The 23,121-nt window shown below is 41.3% G+C and overlaps 2 protein-coding genes across 9 annotated transcripts in view; both read right to left on the bottom strand.

Annotated features, from left to right (window-relative positions):
• The window catches only part of LOC105926717 (liprin-alpha-3), a 46,357-nt gene extending 45,913 nt beyond the window's left edge, over positions 1 to 444 (bottom strand). For 3 of the 4 annotated variants that reach the window (XM_012863140.3, XM_036141710.1, XM_036141711.1), the window contains exon 1: positions 156 to 442. The gene's annotated coding sequence lies outside the window, so the exon portion shown is untranslated. Of the gene's footprint in view, positions 1 to 155 lie in introns of all 4 variants that reach the window. The other variant, XM_036141712.1, reaches the window with a different exon arrangement.
• A 1,853-nt stretch (positions 445 to 2,297) lies between these two features.
• Positions 2,298 to 22,768, bottom strand: si:ch211-234p6.5 (pleckstrin homology domain-containing family A member 4). Of its 5 annotated transcripts, none has more exons than XM_021316792.2 (24): positions 22,553 to 22,761; positions 19,372 to 19,441; positions 19,196 to 19,294; positions 16,993 to 17,065; positions 16,797 to 16,897; positions 15,137 to 15,255; positions 14,848 to 15,054; positions 14,453 to 14,738; positions 12,281 to 12,340; positions 11,926 to 12,060; positions 10,908 to 10,967; positions 10,745 to 10,825; positions 10,341 to 10,493; positions 10,141 to 10,239; positions 9,845 to 9,953; positions 7,975 to 8,048; positions 7,013 to 7,117; positions 6,837 to 6,927; positions 6,530 to 6,585; positions 5,996 to 6,130; positions 5,490 to 5,915; positions 5,098 to 5,210; positions 4,906 to 5,021; positions 2,298 to 4,826 (listed from the first exon to the last, which is right to left on the bottom strand). In XM_021316792.2, the coding sequence occupies exons 1-24, from the start codon at positions 22,591 to 22,593 to the stop codon at positions 3,742 to 3,744; spliced, it is 3,894 nt and encodes a 1,297-aa protein (XP_021172467.2). In that variant the 5' UTR covers positions 22,594 to 22,761; the 3' UTR covers positions 2,298 to 3,741. The 5 variants fall into 5 exon arrangements, with proteins under 5 accessions (XP_021172467.2, XP_021172469.2, XP_021172470.2 ...); XM_021316794.2 differs by lacking the exon at positions 22,553 to 22,761 and adding an exon at positions 19,544 to 19,820; XM_021316795.2 differs by lacking the exon at positions 22,553 to 22,761 and adding an exon at positions 19,615 to 19,820.
• Between the last annotated feature and the right edge of the window lie 353 nt (positions 22,769 to 23,121).

Here is a 23,121-nt window from a genome sequence, read left to right as displayed (position 1 = left end):
TCACATCATGGAGTCCTACTTCTCCTCACATGCATTCACCACTACGTGCACATCTCTCTTCTGCGCCTTTTCTGCATCCCTTGGCTCTTTTTTTTCCCTCCCCTCTGTCAACAGAAACTGGGTTGCGATGGGGCGGTGTGAAGTTGCATCCTTACCACAGTCATCGCGGGGAGCCTGGAGTGTCCATGTTTAACGTCGGGAATAAAAAAAAAAAAAAAAAAAAGAAATCCCTTATCCGTCCATTTAGGTGTGAGCGCCCCTTCGCGTTGTTTGCCCCCACATGTAGAGGGAGGGAAGAGGGGAGTGGAGGGCGCAGGAAGGGAGAGACGATCCGCCACCTTACCACAGACTCCCCCTCAGCCGGATCGGAAGGTAATGGGTCTTAAAGAAACATTCTCTCAGCATTCTCCGCATCTCTGTGATTTACGCGCGCGCGACACCCTCTCGCCTCGCTCGCTCGCTCGTGCGCGCGCGCGCGCGCGGCCATTGGCCAATCAAACAGCTGATTAAATATGCAACGTGTATGTTTATCATTACCTGATCCAAGGCCGCGCTTTTATCGCTCAACTTTTCCACTCTCCCCCTTTTAAAAAAAAATAAAAAATAGAACTATTGCGCTGAATTCGCCATCTTGGATAAAACATCTTAAATATTAGCTGAGATGAATGCAACACCTGCTAATTAGAGTTAATTGGAAAATATCCGGGGCATTATTTTACATCTTTTGAAAAGATCTCGATCTCAGACAGACTGAACGGCAACAGTCTGGACTTTGACTGGCCCACTTTAACACATTAATATTTATCTAATCCATTCTATTGGGGCTCTGGTTGGATTTTTAGGGCCATTATTCTCCTAGAAGTTGAGCCTGAATCACAACCTTAAGTTTTGGCAACACGTTTTCATTCTCAATTGTTCTATACATAGTTCATCTTCAAGCCAACTCTGCAAAGCTTTGTTGTTCCCACTGAAGGCTAACATCCATCCCTCAGCATGCTGGTGCCACCATCATATCTATCTGCAACTGGCCAGTAAAAATAAGAACCAATTTGAAATAAATCTATGATAAATTGGGAGATTAACTCAAAATCATGAAACCTATTCCCTATTCAAGTTTGTGTTAATAAAAACAAATCAATAATATTATGTGTCCACAAGTATTGCCTGAACTGGAAAATGACAGCTTTTGTAATGATGCATTCAGCTCATGAGAAAAAACACACAACTGGCTTCAGGAGAACAATGCGCCACATGGTTTTATCATTTCTTTTGAATAAACTGACAATCCCCTATTTTTGGTTTTGTGAAAAAAAAAGTTTCACAAAGAATAAGGCTAAGGTTCTTTAAAAATTCTCTCAGATTGATTAAACCTCCAACTCTTAGCGGTAAAATTTGCTGCACCACAGGTAGTTTTTGGGTACAGCTATGACATTCGTTGACTTGTTGAACCGTGAAGGAATCTGATCAAAAGCGTTCTACGTTTCTTCAAAAAGTAAAACGAGTCCTTTAGTTTGTTTTTTTTTTTTTTTTGGTCAAATTGGAAGCTGCAACTCAGATTCTCAGCATAGAGACATGTTATTTTTTTTTTTGCTGTTTTTATGAGTGCCTGTTTCCCCTGACCTGGTGGCGCTCTGGGCAATGAGCCGTATGACCTATACCAAAAACTGCCACTGCTAGCAACAACTTATATCCTAAATTATCTTTTGCTCGTTTTGCAACAGTCTGAGCTCTCATTTAGACTCTGCTCGGGGATGCATGGCTCTCTAATGTGCGATGCAGAATGCATCCCACAAACATTAAATTGGGCCGAGAATGTAAGTGAATGTGTGCAGCTATGGCCATATCTAAATGCAAAGCCTCACTTCAAACATAATGAATTCAGCAGCCCATACATTAAACCCATTCACACTGTCATAAATATGCATGCTGATATAGATATCACATTTGCACACAGATCAGTAGGTCTCACCTTGCGTGCGTGCGTGCGTGCGTCTGCACGTGTATGTGTGGCTCAGTAAACAGAAGGTGGTGCGGTCTTTAAGGGAGAGAGGGAGGGGGTGAGGGGGTGGGGGGAGCCTGGGAAGGGGTGATGTAATGTGTTCTCAGACAATGATGTCATCGACTGAGACGCGCTGAGGATTTAAAGTGACAAAGGCTTTTTTTTCTCCAGGAGCTCCATGTAATTCTGTGTCGCGTCTCCTCGGAGAGCTGCACCCTATATGGCACATGTGGGACCCTCACAGAGTATGGGGGTGGGTGGGGGGTGGCTGGAAAAAGAAATACAGTGCTCGCTTGTGTACACCTTTAACGCAGCCTGTGCCATGATGTGGCGCACTGCTTCTTTATTAAAATTCAGGACGTCTGAGATACAAAAAAAAAAAAAGACACATTTTCACAGCGATAACAACAGGATTACGTTTCCAACAACAACAAAAACAACAACAACCGTCGTATGTAATTTCAGTGAGTATTAGATGCATACATTAAAAGGAATGGAAGTGTTAGCGTTTAAATAGGATATCTGATTGCACCCGTGTAGTTGCAGGAGAACAAATGCATTTGAATAAATAATGTTTTCAATGGCAGATTTCCTGCATTTTCTGCAACAATTCAATCATTCAAGTTTGCTGATGATGGTTATAAAATATTCGGCTGTTGTTTGTTCCCATCTGACAAGTTGGGCCCAGTCTACTTCATTCAGGCAAAATCTCTTCTGGTATTCTCCAACAGACACTTACTGCGCCTAGAAAGTATTCACACCCCTCCAACTTTTTCACGTTATGTCCCCCTACAGCCTCAGACTTCAGTGTTTTACTGGTATTTGATACAGAGACCAAAACAGTGCATATTTTAGATGATATTAACCATTATTCTTTGCAGAACAGCTTAAACTGAGTCAGTTTGGATGAAAAGCAGCAGTCAGCAACAATTCTCAAGTCTTGTGAAAGACTCTATGGACTTTGACTAGGCCATTCAAACAGGTGACTACGCTTTAAGCTAAACCAATCCATTGTATCTCCTGTGGATGGTGTGCTCAGGGTGATGCGTATTGTTAGTTTTCTGCCACTCAAAGCATTTTTACATGGAGAGAAAGAAGTTCAACTTGTTCTTATCTGACCAGAGCACCTTCTTCATTACATTTTTTGTCTCTTTGGACTGTGATAAGTAGGAAAATTGACTTCTTATGGCTTTCTTTTAAGTAATGGCTCTCTTTTTGCTACTCTTCCATTAAGGACGGATTTGTGGTTTGAAGAGATGTCCTGTAGATGGATTCTCCAATCACAGGTGTGGATCTCTGTAGGTTTTGCAGAATTAAAACAGGTCTCTGTGGTCAGGAAACCTGCAGAACGTTCTCCCTGACCTGTCTGCTGTGTTGGCCTTCAGGAATCTGTTTGTTCTCTAATGTTCTCTAACAAACCCTGACAGCCTTCACTGAACAGCTACATTTATATAACCTTACCCACGTGTCGGCTCTTTGTTTTACTAATTATATGACCCCTAAAGACAATTTGTTACTCAGAATTTTATTAAAGGCTGTCAGAGAAAAAGGGAAAGAATAAAAATGCATACCACAGCTTTCAGATTTTGATCGAAATATCCTAATTATGCCCTTTAGTTTTGGTCTGTCACATGAAATCCGAATAAAAGACAATAAAGCCCGGGTTCGAAACGGGACAAATTGTGAAAAAGTTCAAAGCACTTCTGAGGTTCAGATCCGACAAACTTCCTCCGTCCTTCGTTCTACAAACTCGTCCTTAAAACTGTCACTCTTGGCTTCCCAAACGACGCACTCCGGATTATCCTTCCACCGTTGTTTGACACACTGATGGAGCGTCTGTTCCCTAGCTCTGCCTCCTCCATCTTGTTCTCCTTACTTACACTGGAACACTTCTTTATTTCTTCGGGTATCTCTTGGTTTACTTTCAGGTCTTCGGTCTCTTCTGTCACGCAGTGTTTCTCTCTTGTCTCAGTATGCCCCTCCAGTGCCTGATCAAAATCCCTCTCCTGGTCACAAGCTCCAGCCCCACTCTCTCTCCCTGATTGGTCTGCTGGGCGTAGTCCTTCTGGCGCGGACGCTGGATCCACTGAACTCATTTCATTCGTTAACTCTGGGGATTTGTTCTCAGCCGTTTCACCACTTTCACCCAAACTTAAATGCTGACTGGGATCGTTGGCCTCTTGATCAGATGGTGTCGCGGTGTTACGCGTCTGCGCTGTTTCTTCCAATCCCAACACTTCGTCCTCTTCTGGTCTTGATGAGGCTTGATCATCACTCTTTATGTCTGAGTCTGAAATACTGATGTCACATGCGATCTTATAGAAGAGCGAATGGTTCCCCTTCATCTTCTCCAAGCTTTCACTCACTGTGGACGACATTTCGCTGAGGTCAGCAGCCTCGTCAGGGCAGCATGGCTGGTTGTCGGTTTCCTCGTTCTCCTCGATGGACAGCGGCTCTAACGCGGGGATCTGTAAAGGTAGGAACCCCTGCCACTGGTTTGTGGACAGGAACCACTTAGTTCTCAGATTGGATGAGTTGCATGTTTCGTCTTTATCTTCTGCAGCGTCTTCTCCGGGCTCTTCATTGTCACACTTTACGAACCCTCTGCCTCCGTCTTTTTGGTAGACAGTCATGGATGAGACGTGGTATGGAGAAGGTGAGCGTTTGCTTTTGTTGTTGGCGGACCCTGCTCTCCCGCTGGGCTGTGCTCCGCTCTCAGACTGGACCTGACTTTTTGAGCTGACTACATACACTTCATCGCAGCCCTGAGATGCTGCACTCTGACAATCGGCTGATGTGTGCGAGTTACCCAGACAGCCGTCCTTCCCTGAAAGATGGAAACGGGGGAAGACTTTATCAGCTGCTCAACCTTTTGCGGTTTATTGCGGTGCCGCTAAACCACGTACCGGTATCTGCTTTCAGCCGCTGTTCTCCGGCTTTATCAGAGGGAGCTCGGCGAACTTCCTTCTTCTCTCCCCCGACTGGACGCTGATTCTCTGCTGAAGCACTTTCTCTGGCTGCGCTGAGGGATGAACGACAAACAGTTTGTGGACACTTTTTCTGTGCACGTCTGGGTCTGAGAGACCAAACTCACCCACCTTCTCAGCACTCTTTCTCTTATTCGCTCCACTCGTCGCAGCTTAGCTTCTCGCTGCTCGGAGCGCAGGCTGGCATTAGGGTCCGTGTCAGGGGCCGAAGACCCTTCAGCTGCCTGTTTGAAGATTTTTAGTTAATTAAATATATTAAAGGGTTTTTTGCACAAACAGAATACAATAAAATCGTTAGCAGCTTTTATTTTATTCCCACGGTTTAAAAAAAACATGCAAGTTAGGTTAGTTGGCCACTCTAAATGGCCTTGAGGTGTGTGGATGTGTGTCTCTCCCAGGTGTCCTGCCCACTGACAGAGATGTGCAGAAGCCCCCTGGGTTAGATGGATGGATGGATGGATGGATGGATGGATGGATGGATGGATGGATGGATCCCTTCTTACCCTGACTGTTGAGCTTTCCTGTCCTCTTCCTGACCCCGTCAGGTCTTGTTCCTCACTTCTTGGGGCCTCTGCTCCTTCAGTTCTGCTCACTTCTAAAAGTGTCTCCATTTTGGAGCCTCTGGATGCTGCTTGATGTGTTCTGCTTGCCCTCTTCACAGGCTGGTGCTGGTGCAGCTCAGAGGAGGCCTGGCTTGACTCGGGGCTCTCCGTAAGCAGCCGCCTGCTGGGTTTGCTCAGTAGCGTTTTGCCCGGCTCAGGCGGTCGCTGCTGCTGCTGCTGCTGCTGCTGCTGCTTTTCCGGGAGGATTTGTTCGGGCAGCGGAGTGTCAAGCTCAGCTGGAGGATCCTCGACAGAAACTCTCCGGGCCACGAGTGAGGAGGGCAGCACAGCTGTGACAACCCGTGTAACCCTCAAGGGAAACGGGGCCTGAAAAATTAGAGTTGAATTGTGACATTTATTTCACATTAAAGCACATTTAATCATCTGTCACCTATTTCGGGCCTAACCTCATCTTTTGTCTCTGAACTCTGATTCTGGGGTCCCTGAGGAGCCACTGGAGGTTTCCTCTTATTAGCCAACCTCTCCTGATTTCTCTTCATCCTCTCAATCTGCTCCGCCTCACTCATCTTCATTTTCATCCTCTAGGATGCAGAACATAAGCCGCTTAAAAAAAACAAAAACCCACAAGTCATCCGTAATCACTTTAACTCAGAAACATGCATTTAATTATTGCTTGCTTTAGAAAATGCATGACTGCTAGTAATGCGTTGTATGCTCCTGTGTATAGCTTCTATATGTAAAGGGCGGAGTACTGGGTAACTGAACTGTGACGCCATTGTAGTCACACATAAGCCTTTGCTGCCCCCTCCTGTCTAGAGCAGGCATTGCAACGTGCCCCAATTGCAGCAAAGAAGGGAGAAGAATTGGAATTTGGCTGTGATTGCAATAATAAAAAAAAAAACAGCTTTCACTGCTTCTATATTTAGAGTGTTTTGGCCCACTTCACTGACTAGCTTGGCAGAAATTAGGAAGGATCAAACCTTTGTTGGTTGGTTGGCCGTGTCTGGTGGTATCAACTTTGAACCAGATTGAGATTCTAAAGATAAAACAAGCATAATGAGCATCAGGCGGCATGAAAAGGCGAGTTTCAGGACAGAGGAAGAGTGGACCTGGAAATATGAGGATTGGGTAGCAGAGCAAAATAAAAATAAAAAACTACAAATGTACGTTGTTTAAGGATCTGCAATTAAAAATAAATCAAAGCTGATTCTTAATGGATATTAATACACAGCACAAATCATAATCAATAGGGCCCTGGTTCTGTTAGCAGAGCGTGTTTGTGCCAACCAGTCGCATCTCTCTGTGCTTTCACGCTGAGGAGGTCAGGCTGACTGCTTTCTCTTCTGTCAACAGGATCAACAGCATGCTCGTAGATTCCCTGAAACATAAAAAAAAAACACACTCAAGCTGCAGGTAAATCTAGCTATGCGACTCTTTTACTAAATAAGCATAAAAACTCCCACCTCATACTGGGACTCTGGCCAAACATGGCTCGGGTCCCGACTTTGGCGGCTCTCTTGAAGCTCCAGCGGTAACGGTGGGCGGACTGGTGGCTCTTGTTCCAAATCCTGCAGACATCGTCACAAGGACCAAGCTCCAAACAGTGAGAAGCAAAACTTACTGACATCTGACTCCTAAAAAACAAACGCTACTTTGTGCAAATGCTGTTGTTCTGCGGAGCTGCACTGAGAAAGCAGCAGAAAATGTTTTTTTTTCTGTTCAGTAAACGCACCGAGCCACCAGAACCTATTAAGGGAAAATACGTTTCTCTGACATGTCAGAGGTTCATTTTAGCTGCTCAAAAGTGAGAGAGAGCAAGACTTTTAGTGGATAACAGGAAGGCTGAACACAACACAGCAATGCTTCTCTGTTTCATCCTCCTTAGCGTTAAACCTGTCGGTCATGCTGGATTTAGAAATGTTGTTATTGTCAGGACCTAAATTCTGTGGAACTTACCCACAATAGTTAACAATGCAGTTCACCAACAAAAGACGCTAAAGACAGTTTAACTCAGCAAACACTCAGCTTGTCATCTCGCCAACCATTTGCTCTTCTGCTGATGTAAAACAAAACAATGACTGTTCATGGCAGGAAGGCTGGAAAGAGAATGCTGTGCTGTCCTTCTGTCTTGTTATGTTGCATGTTATAAATCTGAGTCAGAACTGGATGAAATAGTTAAGAAATAAAAATAAAAAAGAAGAATAGTGACCAAATTCTGATCGGTGCATATTTGGTGTTCAGTTGATATAATATTACAGACTCAAGATGCCTATTGTCGTTAGGAAAATGTATTAATAATTTGAGTTTAGTCGGGAAAAAAAAACATTCTTAACTTCATCAGGTTCTGTTTAACAACATCTATTTAATGGATTTAAAGAAAAAAAAATATTTTTGATCAGATGCAGACCATGAACTCCGGCCTTACCATTGGCAGTCCCATCTGGAGCCCTTCTGTAGGAGACGTAGGGGAACCAGGATGTGGAGCCAACAGCTGGAACACTGTAAAGGCAACAGAACAAGTATCAACCATAACACTTTGGGTTTATTAATGTTTTTAGGTGCATGACCAGATCCGGCCTAAAACCTTAGCTTTCTTGTCTCAAGTTAACATGTGTTGGGATTTCCTGGAGTCATAATTAACAATCTTTGCAACATAACATACTACTTGCTCACTTATTGTTTAAATGATCAGTCCCATAGTAATGAGAATGTCTGTCAATATAGATGAAGTCGGAGGCTGTCCTAATTTAAATTGATTCATAGCAGAGGTGGCCAGAAGTTAAAATGGCTTTGGAGCTCTTTGGGATTTATTTAAACGGCTCTTTTTCCAGCATAAAACATCAATGATATTAAAAAAACAGCAATTAGCTGCATACTTTTGACTTTACTGCTGACTTTCTCTGATTCACACAAATGAAATTATACACACAGGCTCAAATATATACATACACCCCTACTTTCAGGTTAAACACCTGCATCTCATTTTGAAGCTTGTGGTATAATGCTGGCTGGATATTGGAACACTCCTCCAGGCAGTATCGTTAGTTTATTTAGATTTGTTGGTTTCCTGGCAAGCCAGTACAGTGTTTTAAGGTTTTGTGCAATTTGACTCCTCAAAACATTGGTATTCTTGACACTGTGGTCATCTCTGGATGCTTTTTGGCTTGTTCATGTTGACCGCTGCAAACACCAGTTGAGCTCAAAGGGCTCGAGTAGGAAAAGGAGTTTTCTTTCTCCTCGGCCCATAGATGACTGTCTTCAGTGTAAACTTCAACTGAGGCTCTAGTTTTCTGCCAGATTCAAAAATTATGGCAGGCTTGAGGTGGCTTCTGAACTCTGTGAGAGATCTTCATCAATTTCCGTTAAAGGAAATTGATCCGCCAATCGGTGAGGTTATGTAGGCAAAAACCAAGCAGCTGCAGTCAGACATTATTACCAGAGAGCGTGTAAAGCTTAGCCTGGTCATGTTTAAAGACAGTCTGGAAGCTTCAGCGCCACTTTTAGAAGGATTTAGCATTCTTCTGAGTCTATATCTATCCAAAATAAAAACAAAACCTGCACCTATTTCTAGTTTTAAAAAACATTAAAAGGTGAGAATTTATGGTCCTGAAAAAATAAGAAAGGTTCAAATAACTTATTAAAAGCCAAAATTGTTACAGCATTCAGGAGAAGGAGGGCCGTGTGTATATTTCTGACTGAAACTGTGTCCAGAAGGTTGAAGAAAGACCAAGTTCTTATGGTTCTGCTATTTTTGGAATAATTTTAAGAATTTTGAATTAAAGTATGCAGTCATCTGATCTTTAGCTTCTTCTGTCATGTTGCTGTCTAACTCTGAAGCATCTGATGAACACCCAGCACATCATGGCTAGTAGTGAGTAGTTTGGTGAATACTACTTTAGATAGTGGATTTCTTTCCACTGTCGCTTCGTGCTTGCTCAGTATGAGGGATTGCTGCAAAGCCATCAACAATGCAGACGACTCTCCCTGTGGCTCTACGCTTCTCCAGGAGTGAATGCTGCTTGGAGAGACTTTGAAGCAATCAACTGGTTCCCTTATATAGGACATTTTTGACCATTCTGTATAATATGATTGAATTTGACTTTGTAATGTGCCTCGAGATGACATGTTTCATGAATTGGCGCTATATAAATAAAACTGAATTGAATTGAATAGATAAAAAAAAATATGCAGCCATTGTTGTTTTTTGTAATGCTGCTATGAGCAGCTCCAGGATTTGCCGCTGAGTCTTCATACAGAGAGAGCAGACGTGCGTCTGAGTAACAGCTAATGCTTACTGTGATGTGTCTGTAGTCCCAGCAGGAAAGAGAAATAATCCCTGTTGACCTTCAGCCCATCAAGGATGTCCTCCATCATCCACAGCTCTCTCTGAGCCTGACACTGCTCCTGATCAGAGGGGGAAACCTCGTGAGACACCAGGACGCGTGCAGGAGGTTTGAACGAGAGACGTTACGACTTCACAACACTCCAAACAACAGATTGTGTTATGTTCATCGTTTTCAGTCCTTGAAGATAAAGACGCGCATGTTTTCCAGAGGTGGACATGTGGAACATGTGAGTTATGTAAAAGTACCTGTGGCATTCCAAAGTTACAGATGTGTTGAAGGTGAGAACGGATCACAGAGAGCTCACTCTCCATCCTCTCATACTGACTCCACACACGCTCCATTTCCTTCATGTAGAAATAAATAAAATAAAAATGAAAACAGCACACGGAATCAGCTTCTCCCTCTCTCTCTGACGTGACGGTAAATCCCGTCACTCGCTACCCACCAGAGAAACGTCGCAGACTCTGGCCCGGATCGTTACCAGCTCCTCTTGTAACAAACACTTCTGGTTGAGAGCTTCTTCCAGGGCCCGGGGCCCCTGGTTCCTCCACTCTTCCACTTGGAGCCTGGACACTTCCAGTGCGCACTGGACACTATCCTGCAACAGAAACACAAAATTTAAAGTCTTACATCATTTCTCTTTGCTCTTCTCATCCTTATTTCCCAAAGATATACAGCCGAGGCTGCGGTAATTTACCACACATATATTTTACATATTATCAACAATGCATAGTTAAACTCTGCTTTTACTGTGTGCAGTTCCTCTGTTATGTTAATATTTCTACCTAACTCTATTTATATGCAGTAAATGAGCTTTTACAGGTGAAAAGATCCGACAGGAGTTCTAACCTTATCCATCTGCAGCTGAGTGAGCTCCACAGACAGAGACTGCAGCAGCTTGTCACAGCCACACAGACGCGTTAAAACGGCCTGAAACAGAAAACTTTCAGCTCATATCCGCTAAGAAACAAGGTTAATTGTCTTTAAAAGGTGCTTAACTGGGAAAACTCACATCTGCATCACTTTCAAGAGGTCGTAACGGTTGCAGGTCCCGCTGATCAGATATAGAAGCCTGAAAAGAGTTCAAGTCATTGTTTAACAACCAGTCTGTAAAAGCAAATCTCTACAATTTAATATTTGCAAAACTTTAATTGGTATTATTTTACATCCTTTAGAGTTTGTGGTTTTTATACCTCTTCATTTGATTTATTTGCTAAGCTATAGCATAAAAACCTGAGCTGCACGTGCCTCAGCAAGCCACAGCCACGCATTTGGAGTTTAAGTGAATGCAGGAAGAATAAATGTTTAAAAACGTACGTGCCCATTATCGTTGTAACTTAGCAAACAACAGCTTTGTGTTAGCGGCTTCACACGAAATGGCAGATTCACACCAAATGCATGCAAATTAATTTTTTTTAATTTTAATTTAATTTAATTTTTTTAATGTAATTAAGTTCTCCTGTATGAACAACTTCCGTTCATATCAGCTCCTGAGGATTGAAGCTGGGAGAAAAAACATTTTAAAGTAATAGCTTGTAAGAAATTATTACTTTAATAACAATTAATAATAACTAATAACAACAGTAAAGTATGAATTTACATTTCGTTTTAGCTTGATGAGTTAGAATCACTCTTAAGAAATCAACCAACAACTTCTCTCTACTATTTTGTTGTTTTACGTGTCTTATTTTAAATTAATTACTTATTTTCTAATGTTTTGGTCTTTTTTTTTTACTTATTATTTAGATTTTTTTTCTTACTGCATGTTGTATTTGGTATTATGTTCCTGGTGGACCACAAAAGAAATAAGTTTTTTTTTTTCTGTGTCTTTATCCTTGCTGATACTTTGGAAACAGTGCTGCTGTTGCTCTCTGCTGTAAATCACATTTATGGTAATTAAATCCCATAAAACATCAGGTGTTCAACCTGTTTTTGTATGAGGCAAACGCACAAGCACAACAATCCAGATAAAGTTAAATGTAAGTGAAGGCCAGGAGAGCGCGGCGCCGTCCAGCGCATGGCGGCGTTACCGGAGCTGGCGGAAGCACAGAAACAGGCACATGGCTGCAGTGAAGCTGGCGCTGTTGTTTTGAGGGGTTGGAAGCGTGCCCTGCCCTCGATGAAGGGGGTAAAGGGGGCAGTAAATCTGCCCCTGTGGAGTGGCTCTGAGGGAAAACACAGGACGTTTGGATAAAAATCTCAAATAAAAACGTCTGATCTCATGACAGAAAAAGTCAGCTCAATAAGTTCTCAAATGAAGTTTTAAAAGAAAATACAAATTAACCCCCCACACCCCTTATTTTATAAGTCCCTGCTTGCTGAACCTTAGATTGGATGCCGTGCTCCTTATTTTTACACAACTTTGTCATGCTTTCATGCAGTCACCTTTGCTAAAGGTCTTCGCCCACTTGGTGTGTGATGAACCGAACCGTACAAGGCTGCTGGCTGCAAAGGAACAAAAAACAAGCAAACAAGTGACTTTAAATCGGAGCTTCACTTCACATATCATGTTTAAATCCATGGTGTGAAACTAGAGCATTCCAAATTTCCAATAATGTAATTCATACTGGCATGTGCAAAGGTTTGTTTTGGAGGCCGGTGCTCGAGCCAAAAAAAGGGGCCAAATCTATTTATAAATGTATTAGATTTATTAAATAAGACAGATAATTTTTTTTAACTTACATATTTATTTTTCTCAACACTATAAACACATACATAAACACCAGGCAAAAACAGACAGAACAGGGCCATACAGCACATACTGTATAAGAAATAACCAATGTATTAAATAACCGGAAAATATTCTTAATTAAAACTTATCAGAACTTTGCTTGGGATGAATAAAATGAAAATAAATCATCCAGTATTCTCTATAGAATACATTCATTTATAAAAGAGCCATAGCTCTCTGTGGAGGTGACAAGAGCACGATTATTCAGGAGGAGCATCCTGACAGGACGTCCGTAAAATGCAGGACAAGCCTTTAAAGTCAGATTTTATGAGTTCTAAACATGTAGGCTGTGCATCTTTGCATGAAAAGGCGAACATTTTCAGCAGGTGTGATGCCACTGATGGCAGAGAGGGTAAATTGTATTTTTATGAAGAGAAAAATTTGGCTCCAGGAAAAAAGTGCTTGAGCACCACTAGGGGGCAATCCGCGCATCTGCCTCAATTTATTTATGACAAAAGATGCCACTACTTGCAGCTTTTCTACAAATTATTGGTATTTTATGAATAATTTCAGAGCTCTTCTGCATGAACAAAATGAGACACCAAGACGATGAGGTGGTTTCACTGTTACAATTTTAGAATGGGCGTCTTTAAAAAGCAGTTATAACCTTTTTTTGTTTGCATTTTTCTGAGAGTTATGCTGACAAACCTTTTGAAGGTTGTTTTTAAATGTGTTCATGTGCGTTTCGTTGGGACTGTCTGTGAAAATGCCTGTTTAAATTAACTTTTACCAACTAATTTTCCACTTACTTGCAGAATAGAGGTAATGACGAAAAGGCTTGATGATGGAGATGCTTTGAGCCTTATTTTTTTATTTTTTGCAGACAACAATCCAAATATCTTTATAACAGCTTTTATAAATGCCCATTTCACTAGCCTTTGTACACATTCCATCTACTCCTTTAGGTATTTTCCTTTATTTGTCATTAACTTCATGTCTTGTCAAGATTTAAAATTATTTAATTACACAATAGAAAGCTCATGCACAGATATGTAAGAAGCAGCATGGTTCTTACATATCTATATCTTTATAGAAAGCCTTGGATCTTAAATAGGTGGATTTGTTTGGATAAAAAAACCTTCATATTCAGGTAAATCAAACATTATTTGGACCAAAAGTTTGACACTCTCCCCCAGCTACATGTCAGCTACATGGAATACAGGAATAAAGCTTAATTCTGGGTATCTTTCTGCTACGTTAACATTTTGGCTTCTCTGCTCTTCAACCTGCAGCTGTTCTTGAGAGGAGGAGAAATCCAATTAAGTGATCACACAATTAGACTCAATAAAAGTGACACAATATCTAAAACTAAACAGAATTTTTTTTACAGCTGCTATAACTTGTAAAAGATGACACTTTTTGAACTTAAAGGCAAAAAACAGCTGAAATACCATTTCTAGTTCAAACCGTTAAAGCCAGACAAGCAATACAAAAATGTATAAAAGTAATAATTAATTTAGTTGAAAATGCAAAAATGTAAAAGCATTTCAATATTAATAGATTCCAAAGTCCAAATTGATTGTAACAAACTGAGTTAAAAGTAAGACATTGTGAGTGAATTTGTCAGCAGGGTTGGAGATTTCTGCGTGAGCTCATGGTCCAAAAAGAACAATTTTTTTAGATTCTCTAGGTTTGGTATTGAGGTGAGTATGAATTTACTCTACACTGGACCAACCTTGTGTCTGGAGTAAAGATTGATTGATTAGTTGATTGATTAATTGTTTGATTGGTTGTTTGATTGGTTGATTGATTAATTAATTGACTAATTGCTTGATTGATTGATTGATCTAAATGATTGAGAAAAGTAATTAGAAAAACCTCGTCACCTTGCTGAGGCTCTGCCATCTCTCTGTGACCGGAGTGGTGGGAGCAGACTTGAACTCCAGATTAGGGGAGGCAGGAGTGTAGTACACCATGACCGGCTCATCATGGGGCCGAATGTCGACCCTTCCCACCGGCGTATGAGGCCGAGAGCCCAGCTGTCCCCTTGACCCCAAGGAGCCGGACCCCACGATTGCTGCCTGAGGGCAGTTTTCGTCATTAGAGTCTTCCTCCCTGTTTGGAGCAGTTCTTCTGCGTGAAACAGGAGGGCTGGGTGTTCTGTTTGAAGGGCTTCGAGAGAGAGAAAAAAATCACAAAAATCAGGACAGAATGCCAAACTGGGGGTTACTCAGCCAAACAATTAGGACGTGAGATTCAGAAACGGAGACGACTTATTAACCTCCTGTTTCTGTGAGCACTGCGTCTGCCCCAGTGCTCCGACTGGGACCTCCCTGACCTGCCGCCAAGCCGGTTGGGTTCGCTCAGGGTCCGGCTGACGTGCATGTGTTTCTGAGCTGAGCTCTCCGCCTCTGTGGGGGATTTGGGGAAGTCCACCGATTCACTGCTGCCTCCGATCTGCGTAAAGTCCTGATAACTCGAGCAACGCCTAGACGGATCAGAGTTGGTGCGTAAAAAGCTTTTCTGTGCCTGCATGCATGGTACTGTCATCCAAAGCTTCTGGAACAAACCTGCTCATGGCGCTGTCTGGCTCCATCGCAGCCGATCGGGTCAGCGCTCGGACCCAGCCCACCATATCCTCCTGAGTGTCAGCGCTGAAGAAATAAGAGCGCATCCCCTGGTGCACCACCTGCACATTCAGGCATTTTACACACAGGGGAAGTTCTAACAGAGCATTTTTATCTGTTTGAGCATGTTTAATGCTAGAATATGTTCCTCCATACGAGTGGTTTGTTTTACACTTGTAGAAACAATATTTTCTTAATTTATCCACTTTATCTGAACCGCTGCAGGTATGGGAAGCCATAAGTGCTACAATTAATTAAATAATAGCACCAAAATTCATACTTATGTATGTGAAAGTTTTAATAAAACTTTACAATTTATCTTTATCTTAGATAGATATATTTAAATGTATTTTTATTCTAATTATTAGCAATTATTTAATTGGTATTTTTTTACCTCTAATGTGAAGTGCTGCAGACGTCATAAATGTACTTTTTCTCTCCACCTTACAAATCAAAATCAGTCAGAAAAGCTAACACTGGCTTTTCTGTGGCAGTGCCAGCCCCTCTGAATGAGTTTGATTAGTGAAAAGATCTGCAGCCCAGTTGCTCTGCAGATTGTCAGGATAACATGGAGGTTAACAGGGATGTGGTGGAACGAGAGATTCTACCAACAAATCTGCAGCAACTGTTTGATGCTGTCGTGTAAATATGAACCAAAACATCTGAGAAACATTTCTCACACCCTGGTGAATCCATGTCATGAGCAGTTAAGGCAGATCTGATAGCAAAAGGGAGTCCAACTTGGAATAAGCAAGGTCCAGAATTATAAAATTCTTATCCACAATGTGAATGCAGCGATATTGTGTTGAATCCGTTGCACACCTTTAAAACCAGTCAGATCAGTCTTTAAACAAGCCTAAAAAGGACTTAGTATGTCTTCCTGAATGAAACATACTAAGTTTTGATGATCATATTCCACACAGTCCTCTACGTGACACATTTGACATTGAAAATGTTTGTAAAGATGGATTAGGATCCTTGACTGCTGAGGAAAACAAACTTAATTATTGCTGTTGTGTTCATTCAAGGCTATTCAAAAATGGAAAATATTCGTAACAGTCTAAAAAGGTATGCAATCATCCAATAATAATAATAATAATAATAATAATAATAATAATAATAATAATAATAATAATAATAATAATAATAATAATAATAATAAAGACCTCAGTTGCAAGCTGTGTTGTCCATACTTAATAACAAGTTTTAGGTAATTGCTGACTGCATTCTGCTTTTTAAGATATTCTAATTTGATGAGACTAAATTCATATAATTTTAATGTCACATTCATGTCTTATAGATTAATTTTGTATGCCTACATGTTTTATATGCATCAAGATCCCCAGATAGAAATTACCCAGTGACTAAATCAGATCATTCCACCATGTGATATTCATGTTACTGTGGGGGGTCTTCAGTAAAAAAACAAAAACACTCAAAACAAAATCTTCTGCAGCTGTGATACATAAACAAATGGGCTTTAGAACAACAGACTATATTTACTAATTCAGCTGATTTCTATTTCTTGTGTTTCCTAAAATCAATAAAATGCATAAGTTGCTCCTTAAGATTGCTGTATGTGTGAGAAAGCAGACTTGGGTACCTTGAAGGTGAACTTTCGGTTCTTGCATTCTCGCGGTGAGCAGAACAGGATTTTGTAGCTTGGGAGCGGAATGCTTCCCAACACGGTTTCTTCTCTGCTGTCTGGGGACAGAAAAGATGGAAATAGGAAAGAACACACGTGTGGCTCAGAACTCATTGAAAACCTGAGCTGCAGGGTTTTTTCCCTCCCATCTTACCTTTGTAGTAATACAAACAGTAGTTGGAGAGGACGAACCATCTTCTCTTCCAAAGCTTTAGACCAGAGCTGTCCTGCAGACGCAAGGCATGTGTTAAGGAAATATTGCTGACCAGATGAAGAAACGGTGCAGCTACAGGCCTTATAAAAGGATTTGGACCAACTTAACGTCTTTAATTTGTTTCTTACCACAAGCTTTATGTCTTTTAATGGGATTTTTTAGTAGACCGTCACAAAGTAGTGCGCAATAGGGAACTTAAAGAAAAATGAGCAAAGATAAAAAAGTGATGCATTCTTCATCAGCCCCCTTTATACTTTGTAGAATAAAGGGGGCTGATAGCTGTAAGCCTATTGGGGTTTGTCTCAACCAGCATTTAAATGTTCACCCACCACCTTTCTTTGCAAAATATCTCAAGATCAGTCAGATTGCATGGAGAATATCTGCTTTTCCATATTGCCTGACTTAGATTTAGGTCGAAAGTTAGACTGGATCACTTTAACACATGGATGTGCTTTGGTTTAAACTACAGTAGCTCTGGCTGAATCTCTGCCTTAGCCTCAAATCTTTTTCAGCCGCTTGACAGAGTTTCTTCCAGGATAGCCATTTTTTTAGCTTCGTCCATTTGCTCATCGATTCTGAGCAGCTGTTCTGTCGCTGCTGAAGAAAACGTTTCAGTTTGGAAAGGCTAGTTCATACAACACGATTCTCGCCAGATGGATGTAGTACCGCCCAGCTCCACACAGCTCCATACGTCCATCTGGACTCGCTGCCACTGGGAGGGATTTCAATACCACATAAAATGGATGAGCCAATCAGGATCGCCGGGTGGGATTTTCATAGATGTGACGTATCAGGGAAGCAGCTGATTGGATTCAGACAACAATGGCGCATCGCAGCGAGGAAGCGAGCGGTAACGTTGATGCTGCTATTTAATCAGTGTTGTCCAATCTGTCAAATATTAATTCTTTAAAAAAACAACAGAGAACGGCTTTGAAGGCTTTTGTCAGTGGAAACCATGGTTTCGCCCTTCTACCAATCGGGTTCCACAAGAGCTTAATCTTCCCTAACGTTAGCATGGTTTGGATGTGAGTGGTTGAAGTAGCACGTAAGTAAAGATGACGGAGAAGTGGTTTATCCAATCATATGCAAGGATTATTGACAAGGCCCCTTGTTCTGAAATATATCTCCAACGGAACGATCCCAGATGGATGTGTGGAGCTCTGTGGAACCAAATCCATCTGGCGAGAGTCAGGTTAGAGTTCATACAAAGCATTTTGAATGAAGGCCCAGTGCCTCAGGGATGGTTTCACCCAACCAGAGCACCGTCTTCAACGTGTTCGCTTTTTCCCTTACATTCAATTCAATTCAATTCAATTTTATTTATATAGCGCCAAATCATGAAACATGTCATCTCAAGGCACTTTACAAAGTCAAGTTCAATCATATTATACAGATTGGGTCAGATTATATACATAGATTGTTTCACATCAAAAACAGGATTGTGTAAGCATTTCTATCAAAAATAACTTATTTTCTTTTTACTTTTCATTCATAAATGCCAGATGAGTGCACTGCATTACAAACAGCAGATTCTCCATCCTGAGCTGTGGACCTCTGTGGATGGTACTTTTTATAACCTTCTCTACAACTGAAGGTCTGGTGTGTCCCTCAAAAACCATGATGATGTTTGAAAACTTTCACATTACAATTATTCATGACTTTGTCATGGTCTATCACATAAAATCTCAATACAATAAAGTCTGTCTTTCTTATGTCTATGTTCTCTATTTGTAGCGTTTTATGTCATTCTTGTTCTATGTATGTTTTGTATTATTTCTGTTAGATTTACTCTCCGCTCATCTCCTGTTCATTAAACTCCTCAGCTCCCTCAGCACATGAGCTACCTGGTTTTCATGGTCCATTGCTAGTTTCTTCCGTTATTCTGCGTCATGGTCTGCCACTGTGCCCTATTCTCCATTTTTTTTTTTTTTTTTGCGCATAATGCTTGTGTAAGTTTGCTTTATTTGATTCTTTTATGAAATACTCAGCACGTGGCTTTTGAGTTCCTGTCAGTACAAACCTCCCTAAACATGACGTGTTTGCTACTGTGGCAATATAGGAAAAAGTTTACGGGAAATGAAAACCGGGCGCTGTAGCATTACATTAACCATGTTGTAAATGTAAATTCGGCCTGTTAGCTTACTTTCTTGTTGAGCCATCCCCTGATGACCACGGGGCAGTTAGGGTCTCTTTTAGCGGCCTGACACCTCTTCCCGAACGTCTGCACCTTTCCGTCACTTTCCTGCTCAAATTGGAGGGAACGAGTATTATTCCAGTGTACTGTCTGCGACAAAGAGCAATGCAATTAGCAAAACAAACCTTCATGACTGGAAAGTAAGAAATGGTAGCCACACTGGACGCTTGGCTCACTCTGTCTTGGTCGTCCATTCTGAGAGAAAACGATTAAATACAGTTAGAGAAATTAATAAAAGAAAACAGCAGTTTTAAGCCAGACAGTTAAAGCCATAAGTAGAAAATAAAAAGTACACACATGATCACAAGACGATGGCATCACACGGAGCAGCAGGAACATATAGGCTCAACTGAGTCCTGAGGTCTTACCACTAAAATCCTAACCAATGTGTCTGTACCAGCAGTTCGTCACACCCATGAACACCCCACAGAAGACTTTCAGACACACATACGCCACATTCCCGTATAGCTGGGATGTTTCTCTCCGGTCAACTGGTCATTCTTCCAGGCGCTCAGCGTTTGTGCTCTCCTACTTCCAGCAAAACTCTCCCACAATTCTATTCTGAGCCACAAGCAGGCCGGCGCGCATCCCCGCCATGAAACTGACAGGTGACAGCTGCGTCGCTGTGGTAACAGGGAGGGGCCGGCGGCGTGTGAAAACCAATCTGGCAGCAGGGGGACGGGCCGGCGTGAGAGGGGAAGTCGGAGATGTGTGCCAAAGTGAAGGGCTGCACAATGAAACGGGCGAGAGCCAAAAAAACAAAATCAAGGAGATGCATCGCACTGCAAAAACGGGACTAAAAATGAGTAAAATTTTCTTGAAATTAATGTATTTGTCCTTCAGTTAAGCAGGTAAATGAGACTATTTGCCAATGGAATGAGATTTTTGCACTTAAAATAGGAACAACTCATCTCCATAGTCTTATTTAGAGGGCAGAATATCTAAATATCTTATTTTAGGGGTCGAAATACTCATTCCATTGGCAGATAATCTTATTTACCTGCTCAAATCAAGGACAAATACACTAATTTCAAGAAAATGTGACTTATTTTTAGTTCCGTTTTAGCAGTGCGGTGAGTTGATGTAGGGCAGGGCTCTGCAACCTCTGGCTCTTTGGACCTTCCGCAGTGGCTCTTAATAACTTTGGCTACAAATTATATTTTCAATCATGGTATTTAAATGTAATAATGACAATAAATGCAGATTTTAGCTATTTTTTCTCTGACTAATTGCTGTTAATTTTCCCAACAGAATGATGCTAAAAGTGCCAGTAATATTTAATTTTAAATCAATATTTTTTCGTTATGTTTATTATTTTTTTTACATCATTATCCACAAATATCAACATCCCGTCCATCCTCTTTTTTTTTAACCTAAAAATAGACATAAAAGGGCGTTTCTTTAACAATGACAACATATTTCCTACAGTGGATCGTTATCAAAAATTATAACTTGTTTTTTTTTCAAAAGGCCAGGCAGCATTTGCGGCTCTGAACGAGTTTAATTCAAATGCACAACACACTATCCATGTGTTGTGCATCGTAACCGTGCTTCATAACCATCTAGCTGCCCTGCTTAGGAGCAGGTACAAAAAAAAGGACCAGTATGGGAAAAAAAAGCAATGGAAATGCTTGTAAAGAGGGCCAAATAGTGGGGTCACTCATATTGGTACCTCTGGTGAAGTTGTTTAAACAGCCTTGGAGGTTTTCTTTTTTTGCAGAAGTTTAAGGTCCCCATCAACCTCTAACCTCTAGAATACTGAAAAACATTTACAGTTTCCTGTTAAAACCTATGATAAATTTAAAATGTGGCCACGGTGCACTCAGACAAATTTCCCCGAGCATTTGGAAGAGAAACAGGCCGCCACCATCACAGATCCTCCATCGTACTTAAAGGCGTGCATGACGGGCCTTTTTCATGGGGGATTTTGTTGGAAACAATCATAATTTACAACTTATAAAACAATTATTTCTTAACGAGAGAGTTTTTCTCCACTAAACAAATGTGAAAGGTTAGATAATATCAAATTTTTTTAGTGTGAATTACAATGCATTTATTTTAGCACTATTAAGATGTTTTCAAGAGTAAACAATAAGGGTAGAGGACACTTAGGATTCTACCTGCTAATAAAAACAGTAAATTAGCTCAGTTCCATGTTTTATATTTTCCGTGCATTCCACATGTGCGTTATATATATATATATATATATATTTAATTTACCATTTCTGTTTCTTCTTGTGTATTTAATCACATCAGCAAATCAAGATAAGGTTAAGGAAGAGGAAGTGAATAATGCTGTGTGCGCCTAATGATGCAGGATTGGTTTTAGAGGGTTATAGCCAACACTGCTCTGGGTTTTTCATTAAATGAAAATTATTCTTTTAGGGCTTTTTTAGGTTCCACCTGCTGAAACTGGTTTAATAAACCTTCCATTCAAGCCTTTCTATATTTAGACTTCCTGGTTCATGAACCAGCAGCAACCAAGCCGTACTTGAAGATAAGAACATCACGAGAAACATCTAACACTGAGCCCCTACAAGCTCTCAGGGGAGACACGAGGTTCCGACAAGGTTCGAAGCATCCACGGTCTTTGTCCACATAGACCACAGTCCCCAACCAGAGAGACGCTGGGTAAAGGAGACGAGACAATCGGCTCTTTGTAAGACACTGCACCGAGACGCTAACCACTTTGTAGCCACTGGGGGGAGTTATGTGGGAGTTGTGAAATATTTGGAAAATCTCCTCCCTAATCAGCCAAGGTCTCTGGCCGGGAGAGGAGAAGACTTGAAATGCTAAGGAGGGATGGAGGGGAGGAAAATGGGGGGTCTGTGTGTGACACAGAGTGGGCTTTGTGATGCCCCCAACACACTGAAGCATCATGTGAAGTTGCACAGAGAAGCATGTTGAATACGTTTGGATGGCAAATAAAGCTTTCTGTCTTGACAAAACATTGGCAGTTCTCCATCATTCTTATGCTTTAAATGTCAGAAAATACATTTAACCTCTAACAGTAAAGCTGTGACGTCAGACAGCTTAACTCACGCCGAAGAAGAGCGATAATATAAATGTCAGCTGAGAAAAAAAAGCAGGAAGGCCTGAATCCGTTTCTTAATCTGACAAAATATGGTTCAGCCACAAATAAAGATTCAGTTCATTCAATTCATTTCATTTAATGACAGGATTTCACTTAAATGTGTGAGAAACTCAAAAAGGAAAAAAAAAACATAATTTCTATGAAGAATATTTGTAAATATAAGTGGAAGTACATGAGAGAGAGAGAAACATGTTAGTGGATCATCGCCTCACCTGATCAGCGGTGGCCGCCGGCCTCCTTCTTTCAGCTCCATCACTTGGCGTTCTTCCTCACAGCATCTCCTCCTGCTGCCCTGACAGTCCCAAAGCCCTGCAGTAAAACGCCTTGATGAAGCTTCCTCTACGCTGCACGCTGGTCCACTTTGTTTTGACTGAGTTTGAAACGCTCTACCTACGCCACCGTGCTCCTCTGTCCTGAAACAGTGAACTCTCTGTAAGCCCCTTCTTTCTTCCTCCCCCTTCTCTTCTTCCTCAGTCTCCCTCCCTCACCCTCTCACCCTGACATTGACCGCCTCTCTGCCTCTCGCCCAGTGTGGGTTTGTCACTGAAGAGTTTACAATGAAACAGCTGTTCTCTCTGCTTTAGCAGATTATTAATCCAACATCTCAACCTTACGACAATGAAAGGTGGTATTTGCCCTTCCATGTGCAGATTCTGAAAGATATGATATTAAAGAACAAATATTTATTTATTTTATGTTAAAGTTCCCATTTTTTTCCCCAAAATTTTATTTTGACTGCTGGAGTCAAATTGTTCTCTTCACTGATACTTATTGTTCCTAT

This window comes from Fundulus heteroclitus, chromosome 10, assembly GCF_011125445.2.
Source record: "Fundulus heteroclitus isolate FHET01 chromosome 10, MU-UCD_Fhet_4.1, whole genome shotgun sequence".
NCBI classification, from domain to species: domain Eukaryota; kingdom Metazoa; phylum Chordata; class Actinopteri; order Cyprinodontiformes; family Fundulidae; genus Fundulus; species Fundulus heteroclitus.
The sequence above is the reverse complement of the archived record's forward strand: the minus strand, read 5'-3'. Positions and strand labels throughout refer to the sequence as shown.

Coding starts and splice junctions, on each gene's coding strand:
- si:ch211-234p6.5 (XM_021316792.2), bottom strand. CDS start 22,593: ATGGAGCTGAAAGAAGGAGGCCGGCGGCCACCGCTGATCAG. Junction 19,442..22,552: donor CGGCGGCCACCGCTGATCAG/GTGAGGCGATGA, acceptor GTTTTCTCTCAG/AATGGACGACCAAGACAGAG. Junction 12,341..14,452: donor GATGGCAGAGCCTCAGCAAG/GTGACGAGGTTT, acceptor GTTCCTTTGCAG/CCAGCAGCCTTGTACGGTTC.